General features: G+C 33.3%; 1 protein-coding gene across 2 annotated transcripts; it reads left to right on the forward strand.

Moving 5' to 3' along the window:
• The first annotated feature begins 2,344 nt into the window (after window positions 1-2,344).
• On the forward strand, window positions 2,345-9,535 carry LOC101491138 (protein transport protein SEC23 D-like). 2 transcript variants are annotated; one of them, XM_004517234.4, is made up of 14 exons: window positions 2,345-2,813; window positions 2,906-2,971; window positions 4,238-4,291; window positions 4,386-4,558; window positions 4,695-4,881; window positions 4,986-5,131; window positions 5,206-5,360; window positions 5,801-5,882; window positions 5,965-6,080; window positions 7,008-7,106; window positions 7,293-7,419; window positions 7,672-7,949; window positions 8,721-8,935; window positions 9,025-9,535. In XM_004517234.4, exons 1-14 carry the CDS (start codon window positions 2,483-2,485, stop codon window positions 9,234-9,236), a joined length of 2,241 nt encoding a protein of 746 aa, XP_004517291.1. In that variant the 5' UTR covers window positions 2,345-2,482; the 3' UTR covers window positions 9,237-9,535. The 2 variants fall into 2 exon arrangements, with proteins under 2 accessions (XP_004517291.1, XP_004517292.1); XM_004517235.4 differs by having other exon boundaries at window positions 7,011-7,106.
• The last annotated feature ends 796 nt before the right edge of the window (window positions 9,536-10,331 follow it).

The raw sequence follows: 10,331 nt of genomic DNA on the forward strand, positions 1-10,331 counted from the left end.
CAAAATATTATATATATATATATATATATATATATATATATATAATAACCAATTAAGTGGATTTGATATCTTTTGAACCTTTTTTTATGCGGGTCAATTTTATTATTTTATATTTTTTTAAATTGGTTATGCGGGTTATGGAGACTACCCGATTCCCATACGTGCTAACTCGAATGAATAATAAATTTATTCAAATCAGACTAAAATGCCTTGAAAAAGTTCGGGCTGAAATTATTAAGTCCAAGCCTTATATTTTAGCAGGCTGGGCAGACTCACCCATTCAAACTAATCTATTTTGACAGCTCTACTAACATCATTGTAAACTAATCTATTTTGACAGCTCTACTAACATCATTGTTTCTCACAACATGTGTCACATCAACAATTTTTAAAAATTTAATGTATATTTAATATCATGGCATAATGAGATAAATCGCTTCTCACAACATGTGTCACATCAACAATTTTAAAAAATTTAATGTATATTTAATATTACGGCATAATGAGATAAATCGCCGTAATTTTCAAAGACTAAAAACTTTTGTAAAATAATCAAAGTTTCCTATTATTGTGACGACTCCAATGTAATCCTATAGAATCAAAAAATACAAAGTAAAGCTAATGGGTTTGTGGAGTGTACATCGATGATGCATATCAAATATAATCCTTAATTTTTGTTTTTCTTAATAGAATCGTTAACTATGAACTTAGCCAATAGTCTAGAGGGCGTGTGTATTGGGGTAGGTTATAATTTATTTTTATTTGGCATATTTTTATTTGTTAATATAATTAGGTTATAATTCGTATTATAATAATTTTTGGTAAAAAAAATCACATTATAGAATTGAAGCATACTAGAATGAAAAGGAATCAACCATCCACAATCACAAGAGATATAGAATTGAAGAAATAGTATCCCTCCATTATCAACACATTAATTAAAAATAACAATTTTTTTTATCGATAAAGGAAAATTAAGCTAAGAAATAAAACATGGTATAGAAACATCTCTTATATCATCCGATAGTATTAAATCAAGAGAAGAAAAAATATGATTAACTATAATCTCATCAAACGAAGTTGAGTGACTGTTATTGGCCAACAAATCAACACAACATTTGGCCTCTTTACAGAAATGAACAACTGACTCTTTTTAATAAGAAAACTTAAGATGTTCGACAATTTTTATCAAATGGTTTGAAAAAAGAATTTTGTAGATGATTATGATCTCAACATATTCGCCACCACGTTAGAGTCCATCTCAAATATGACCTAATTCAACGACATGTCTTGTGCGCAAAATTATCCTTGTAATCTCAAATGACACCACCACAAATCGAACTTTTTTATTATACCATGTGAGATCCAATAATATTAACTTTATAACAATCTTCAGAAGAAAGTTGTAACACAATATTGCTCTGTTTGTTCTTATTTATAGTATTCACATGACCTTCAAATTTATTTTACTGCCAGATTAAGTAAACCTACAAAAAAAAAAAGTACGCTAAAATATCTTATAATAATCCATATCAAATTGACATAAGACAAATTTATTGCGGTTCTTGCAAATATCATAAATTGTAATTTTTAAGAAAACAAGCCACTCATCTTTGTTCCTCAAATTTTTAAGAGAACAAATTAAAGTGAAATCAACTGTACAAACCAACACTAAAGACTAAGGAATGGACTAAATTAAAAACAACTTTAAACCCTCATTGATTCATATTACAACTTAAAAATATACAGGTGGCTTTATACCAAACAAAAAATGTACATGTGGCTGATGAAAAGGGCACCTAGTTGCTCCATTGGCTGATTTGTCTATCTCATAAGCTAAGAATATGTGCTTTTTAAATACACACCATCAAATACAACAGCCAATAATTCATTTATCTTTTAACAAGAAAACAGCAAAATAAAGAGACCTCCCATAAAATAAATAAGAAATAAAATTTAGTGAAATTTTTTAGGTTATATATAATTTTGCTTGTTTAATTTTTATTTAATATTCATTTTTGTTTTTTATTATTTTTTAATTTGTTTTAGATTTTTATTTTTGTTTTAATCATTTAATTTGTATTTAATAATTATTTTAATTATATATCTTTCATAAAATTATATAAATTTATTCTTTTATTAAAGACTAAAATAAATATAAAAAATGATTAAAAATAAAAATAAAAATAAAAATAAGATTAAAATTATACTTTAGTCAAAATTTCATAACGATAAAAACAAAAAATAAACAATATATCGTAAAGACGAGAAACATTTAATTTTAGAAAAAATGGTAATTAAAAACTATGAATGAAATAAATTTTGTTGCAAATTGCAATAGCCTTTGTAAAAATAATCAAAGTTCTAAAGTAAGAACATAAAATCAAGTGAGTCAAGTAGCTAAACGAGTCTGAGTCTAACTCGGTGCGCACACACACAAGAGAAACAACAGTGTGTGTGTAAGGATTGAGGATCGGAAAACATGGCGGTGAGGGCCACAGTGTCACGGTTCCCGATTGACACCGACGCACGCGAAGGCTCCGGCCTCCTATGGGGAGTAACCGTCACACCCTTTGCCGCCTCCGACGAAAACGGTCAATCTCCGGCATACGGATCCGGCGGCGACCTCTTACCCCGTTGCGAGAATTGCTGGGCTTACTTCAACACTTACTGCGAACTTGAACAATGGTCGTGGTCTTGCTCCCTCTGTGGAAACCTCAACGGCCTCTCTTCAGACGCCATCGAACGCTATTCTCGTCCTCAATCTTGCGCTGAGATGATGTCTTCATTCGTAGATCTCGAATTGCCTCCGCGTAAGGGTTACAATTGTTGCGTTTGTGTTTTTTTTTTTTGCTTTTGCTTAGGGTTTTTGGAATTTGACCGTTTTGGATTTTCATTTTTGTAGAAGAAGAATCTGATGAAGCTGCATTGGAAGCTTGTCCTGTTTATGTTGCTGCCATTGACTTATCATGTAAGATTACTTGCTTTTTGCTTCAAGTTACAGCTTATTCCTGTGTTAATTGTGGTAGAATTGGGTTTTGACAATGGGATGATTCAGTGAGGTTTTGTAGTTGTTTTGTTGGTTCATTGATTATGACTTGGACATGAAGCACACATACTGACTTGGACACGACATTGACATGTCGACACCGATAATATTTCGGGAAAATAAATTAATTGAATGAAATCAAGGGGTCGGTGCCGCGGACCATGACTTTGTTTGGATAGAGTTTTCAATAACTTTTGGGAAAAGAGAAGTTGAAATGATATTGAAATAACTAATGTCTTTTAAATAATAACTTTTAATATAAGTTGAAATCAACTTTTAGCGTGTTTGGAGCCGCGGCAAACACATGGACATGTGATGATTTTGAAGCTGGAAGTTGTAGCTTCCATAGTTACATGCATTGGAACGGGAGTTTGCATTGTTCAACCATGGATCCAAACAACCACTATTTACTTCTCTCTAATACTGATTTCAACTTTTTAAAGTTGTATAAACTTATAAGGACTTTTTCTTATAGAGTAGGATCAAATACTTATTTCAGTTGAGAAGTTCTCACGCGTTAGAAGATCGTCCACATGGGCCTGTAAATTTTTAACAATGATTTAGTGGTGTGTACCAGATCAGTGTGATGTTTCACTTACATTTAAGTTGGCAAATTTGCTTATGGCGGTTTGTATTTTTGTGTGGAACATATGAATCCTAATGATTATATGGCACATTTGTCGTTTGATTCAGAACTTGTAATATCAACTTGTCCTTGCTTTAGAATGTGGTACTGGAGGGTTAAACTCACGACTGTGAATTCAAATAAAATCATGTTTTGTGATTCAATGTGAGTGGTAAAAGAAAAAGAAAGCCTGGGCAATGTTTATTAGATTATGTGTCATACTTTGTCAATTGTACAACAAGCCATAATTACTACTAGTTAGACTAATATCTAATTTGTGGGTAGAGGAGGTCGTGAATGCACAATTAGTCCTAATATTGATCTATTTACCCTTTCATACCCAACCTTCTGCCTATTCTCTGTCTTTTTGAAATGTATAGAAGGATGCAATCATCAAGGTAAAGAAAATTGCCCCAGATTTGATATAATTTTATTTTTTTGAAGCATTGTATTTTGCCTCTACTTGTCTTCTTTGCAGCCTTGATTCAGTTCCTAAATAGGCAGACCTAACATTTTGTAATTGTAATTGTGACTAAAATAAAAAATCTCGGGTTTCACTGCAGCTTCAGAGGAGTTTCTGGAGCTCACGAAAAGTGCATTGCTGGCAGCTTTGGAAGGTATTCTGTTGGTCAAACTATATATATATTTATTTCCTGCATAAGGTATATTTTTTGAATGTTGCTCTTATTTTTTATTTTTGTTCTATTGTAGCTCTTGCTCCTGGTTCACTTTTTGGGCTTGCCACCTTCAGCCACAAACTAGGACTGTATGATGTTCAAGGTCCAATACCTGTTGTGAAAAATGTTTTCATCCCTCCTGAGGCAGAGGGAACCTTAACAATTGAGCTTGAAGATGTCATGCCTTTGTTACAGTTTCTGGCTCCCGTACGTTAATCATATACAATGATATATTTTTTGTTTTTTTTAATTTATTTCTGGGTTGCATGTTCTGATGTTAAAGCATAAAGATTGCAATATTTGGAAAACCGTGTGAAATCTGAATTCCTTGTTTTTATTGAAGGTGGACACTTGTAAGGACCGTATTGCATCAGCACTTGAAACACTTAGACCAACAACTTCATGGGAGAGAACCACAGCAGCAGGTCAAGGACTGGAGGGTGTTCTGCTAGGTGGGCGTGGTTTTGGGGTGGCAATGGAAGCCCTCTGCGGTTACCTTGGATCTGAATATGGAAACACTTTTGCATTAGGTTTGTATGACTATCCACAAATCTCACCATTTATGATTTGTTTCTTTAATGTTCAATCTTAGTTCAAAGATTCAACTAGACATGATTTCTATTGAGTACTGCAGCTAGAATCTTTGCATTCTTGTCTGGTCCCCCTGATTATGGGGCTGGACAATTGGACACAAGACGATATGGTGAGCAATATGCAAGCCAAAGGAAGGATCCAGATCGCGCTTTACTCCCAGAGCAGACACCGTTTTATAAAGATTTGGTAATTAACTTTTTGTTATTATTAATGCTATCTCCCATTTCCTAGTAGTGCAAGAATTGACATGTGTTTCACAGGCTGCTGTTGCTGTTCAAGCAGGTGTATGTGTTGACGTATTTGCTGTAACAAACGAGTACACTGATTTGGCGTCCCTAAAATTTCTGAGTATTGAAAGTGGGGGCTCCTTATTTTTATATACAAGTACTGAGGATTCAACGTTGCCTCAGGACATGTAAGTCTCATCTGTTAATATCTCTAGACATTTTGTACTGGTAAAACCATTTCAATTGTTTGATATGTATCAATCGGAGACAGTTATTGAATGTTTGCTGATTTTCTGTGTCTTCAATGCAATCTCAGTTAGAGTGGGTATTATACCATTTTTCTCCTTAATTAATCCCTTGGATATTGTTGTGCTAACCATATGAAAACGAATGCTTATTATCATATATACATCTTTTAAAGTAATCAAGTCCAATTACATTGGCCACTTATGCTTTTTATCAATCACATACCTTTAGTGATAAGTGTGAACTTGCATTTGATAATTAAACTTAAATGTTTTTCAAATCAGAAATGTTGCTATATCATCTTATGTATCAATGATATCTAATGTAAACACTTTCACAAATATCACTTTGGGCGACTATTGTTATGTCTTTCTGTTTGCAGGTATCGAATGCTGAGTAGGCCATATGCTTTTGGTTGTGTCCTGCGATTAAGAACCTCAACTGAATTTAAACCTGGCAATTCTGTAAGTGTGCTGTATGGGATGGATTTGTAATCCTCAATTTTGCATCTTATAATCTATAGAATAATTTAGTTTTGTATTGCAGTATGGTCACTTCTTTCCAGATCCACAGTATGAAAATGTTCAACACGTCATATGCTGTGATTCTTATGCTACATATGCTTATGACTTTGTGTTTGAGAACAACATTGGATTTTCAAGGTATAAATCATTACTTGTTACTATCGTGTCTTCAACTTTATGACTTGAATTCATGTACACTGTTAATGTGTGACTGTTTATAAAGGGTGCATTAAGAAGTTGAAAATGTCATGTCTAAGCCTTGTACTTGTGTTATTCAGACTTTATCTCTTTTGTTGCAAGACAGTCCCAATAGCTAAATTCAAAATTCCTTAGTTTTTCTGTCAATTATTGAGTGTGTGGTTTTGCATAATGTAAACATGGCCCCTTTTATAGTTTGTTTGTGCATCTAAGCTTTAACCATTTTTGGTCTGTTGGATCTTTGTTTTGCTTCTGCTGGATTTTGCAGAGGGAAAATAACTTGTAATTTTTGCAAACTAAGACAATCCAATCGAAGCAGTCGAAGTAATCTTATATTACCACAGTACACACTGCTTTCGCTAGACAATAATGTGATTTTCAGTGTTGTGCCTTAGTTTCAAGAGTATACCTGTTGAAAATTGCTCAAATAATCCTATGATGTTTATATTTACTCTGTGAACTACGGAACTTGAATCACATATTTCATTATTTCTTAATGAAAGAAACTAAACTGCCCTTGAATAATTATATCAGAAATCAGAATGTGACAAAATTGTTCATGAGATGCTTGCCTTTAGATTTCTCTCGTACAATGAAACCTTAGAGTTGCAAAAGATTAGGCATCCATATTTTTTTTCCTGGAATCATGGTGAACTGTTGGGCTTTAGATTAATACACATATAATACTCTTGTTGGCATGTGAATTGAATGCAAGAGAAATTTGTTAAGCTAAAAGTAGTTGAATATATTTGATCTTCAATAACATAAACTATCTTCTATGTTTTGATATAATTTCTACCACAAGATAGGAGTACTTCTATGACATGGTTCCTGTTTAGATAAAGTTTTACCATTTATTTTTTATAGAAGTAAATCAGACGTTCCTACACTCCAGATTGCATTCCAATACTCAGTTGTAGTTCCTCCCCAGGAGCTTTCCAATTCAGGAGGGGTCTCTACAAGCAGGTATATATTCACATTTTCCTGTATGAATGTTTTCCATATCATGTATTGTATTTGTGTGTTGCAGTTTCATTTCATGGTCAAGTTACTTTTTCTAAACTACTACAGTACCACTTTTTTTTTTTTTTAATCACTGGACATAAACTATGTCTCCCCTGAGGTTTGTTGGTGTTCTGCTTTGTGTTACAGAACCAAGCATCATTCCCTTCAACGCCGGCTAAGGATCCGAACAGTGCAGTTCGGTGTTGCTCAGAACATTCACGAACTTTATGACAGCTGTGATCCTGAAGTTGTTCTATCGTTGCTCGTGCACAAGGTAATTATACAATCAACCTGAATTGTATGTCCTTTGGATTGATGCTAGTTTTCTGCTCTGCTGTTCGAGTTTATTCTATTTCTGATGTGTATCATGTGTTATGCTTTCGTATTTTTTAAATCTGCCACCTTTTGTTAATAATATAGAATTGCCACAAAAACAGTATTCTCTTGTCTTGTACTTTTAAATGATAATTATAATTATAATGAGTTCTCTGTTTTCAACTTAATTTACTTGTATTGTGCTTTGCAGGTTATACTTGCGTCTTTGGAGGAAGGAGTTCGGGAGGGTAGACTCTTGCTTCAAGAATGGCTAGTGATCCTTGCAGCACAGTACAATGATGCTTATAAACTTGTTCAGTATAGTAATGGAAATTCAATAAGATCTCAGCTTGATGTTGCCTTCTCTCAATGTCCTCAACTGCAGTCCCTACCGCGCCTAATCTTTGCTCTCCTTCGAAACCCTCTTCTTCGCTTTCATGAAGAAGGTGTTCATCCCGACTACCGCATCTATCTGCAATGCCTTTTTAGGTAATTGATGCTCTCATGTTTATTTGAGCAATAGAGTTTGCATGATCATGTCATAAATGTCTGGTGGAAGGAAATAGACTTGACATAAAACTGAATGAACTCAAGTCTAAGACACAAAATTAATGTTCAAAATGTTTGAGGATTTTGTTAATATATGTCCACATGTTAGTAAGTAACATATGGAAAGCATTAAAGAAAATTTAGTTGCAGTCAATAAAGTAAAACTGTATGATACCCGATATAACTCCTTGGTTTGGTGACAATTGTTACTTAATAGTTAATAGTGGATTTAAATCTCAATGCCGAACCAAGTACCAACCATAATTCATAATGGATTTTGAAGTCAGTGTATGTACATTTAATTTAGAAACAAAGGTTATCTTAGAACACAGTTTTCCTGTTTGTAATTGGCTTAAAATTTGTTTCCCTTGTCTTAGTAGAGCTTTAACACGAGTAATCACAATAATTTAGTGTGCAAAAGTGAGTTGAAAGATAAGGATATGGGATGTTAATTGGTAGTTTGGATCCTTCAAGTACTTGAGGGTCCATTTATGAGAGAGAAAGAGAAATGATTTAGTAATTAAAATATTCAAGGCACCTTTTTGCTTTTTATATTTTTTTTTCTCTTTCTCTCTCATAAATGGACCCTCAAGTGCTTAAGGGAAAGTGTAACTAAAGAAGAAAAATGCAGAGCTTCTGAAACATTGGTTTGTTGTTTTGAATTTCTGTATTCAAGAATTGATTTATGTGATTCATTTTTATGTGTTGTAGTGCGTTGGAACCAAGTTCCCTTCATCGTGCTGTGTATCCAGTATTGACATCATATGCTACTCCAGACAAACAAGCATATCCTCGCCATTCCTTGAGTCGTGCTGCACTGCTTACCAGTGGCAGTCCAATATTTTTCCTGGATGCATTCACAATTCTGATTGTATTTTATTCTTCAACTGCAGACCAAACTCTTCCTTTTCCTCCACCCCATGATTGTAAGCCTTCTCTATTTTTTCTCCTTCTGTCTGCCCTGGGTTAATTGGCAAAAGTTAATTGTGAAATTATATGCAAAATACATTGTCAGGTTTGTTAAGGACTACAATCAACAAATTGAAGAAAGAGAGATGCATCACTCCTAAACTCATTTTTATTCGAGGAGGGCAGGATGATGCCTCCATTTTCGAGAACTTTCTGATTGAAGAGCAGGATGTCGATGGAAGTGGTCTTACAAGTGTGATGGGTTTTGTTTCCTTCCTTGAAGATATAACTCAGAAGGTTTTAGAATTCATGAAATAGAGATCCCTTTGGGGTGCAATGTCTATTTACAGATACAGGGAAAATACAAAATGTATACATACATTAAGGGAGCTTCCATTTTGTGAGGAAGGGTTGAAGTTAGTAAAGGCTGAATATTCTAGTCAAGCTGTTGGCCTTTTCGCCCCTTTGTTGTACCTTTTTCTGAATCATTTGTGACTCCTTTGTGCTAGTCAATGTACATTATGATATTATTTTTATATTTTTCCCTTTGTAAAACCCTTTCTTTTGTCTTTATTGAGTTATAGCTGCAGTTAATCTATATTGACCCTGATTAATCATGATTTGTGTGTAACCTTCCAGATTTACATGACTGCTTTAATCCTATGCCCCTGTGTGGGGAAATAGTGATGATAACCTACTGCGCTGAAATTTGAATGATAAAGTAAAGAGATGGTTTGAACATAAAAGCTTCTAAAAATTTGATTTTGACATATCTTCTCTAAGGGCTGATGATAGCAGCCAATTGTCTTTAAATGCAGCTTCTTTGACGCATGCCCAAAATACAAAAGAAATTTAATGTCATAAAATTGTTTACTGATGATGGGGTTGCTTGTTCAACTGTAAAGTCTAAAGTTAAGATTGATTCACCATCTCGTCCTAAATATTTTTACCATAAAAAAAGGTTTATATGCTATTTCGCATCTGTTTAATTTTGCTTGAACTTATAAAACATTATAATGCTTGAAACTTGAAAATTCAACTAATCTAATTTTTGTTTTGACAGTACTAATTTCAATTTTATATATAGCTATATCCAACTGTTCATAATTAACTAATTAGGCAAATAACTGAAGTAGAACATCATCATCTGGACAATGTTGGATAAGTCTCTCTTTCTTATCACATTACTTTTTTTTTTAACCAGAAGTTGCATTCTATTTTTTACTATTTCATCTATTCATAATTTTATGTTTATCTATATCTACCATATATTAAGGATATCAGGTTTTTGTGTAGTTAATATGTTCAATAACAATTGTTTAATTTTTAACGCACTCTATTATGGCTAAATACTTGATGTCGATATGTTTCTTTTGACTTCCACTTTTATTATTTTTAGCCATAAAGACTGCA

Source organism: Cicer arietinum, unplaced genomic scaffold (assembly GCF_000331145.2).
Source record: "Cicer arietinum cultivar CDC Frontier isolate Library 1 unplaced genomic scaffold, Cicar.CDCFrontier_v2.0 Ca_scaffold_5757_v2.0, whole genome shotgun sequence".
Lineage (NCBI taxonomy): Eukaryota > Viridiplantae > Streptophyta > Magnoliopsida > Fabales > Fabaceae > Cicer > Cicer arietinum.

Coding starts and splice junctions, on each gene's coding strand:
- LOC101491138 (XM_004517234.4), top strand. CDS start 2,483: ATGGCGGTGAGGGCCACAGTGTCACGGTTCCCGATTGACACCGACGCA. Junction 4,292..4,385: donor ATTGCTGGCAGCTTTGGAAG/GTATTCTGTTGG, acceptor GTTCTATTGTAG/CTCTTGCTCCTGGTTCACTT. Junction 5,361..5,800: donor TCAACGTTGCCTCAGGACAT/GTAAGTCTCATC, acceptor TTCTGTTTGCAG/GTATCGAATGCTGAGTAGGC.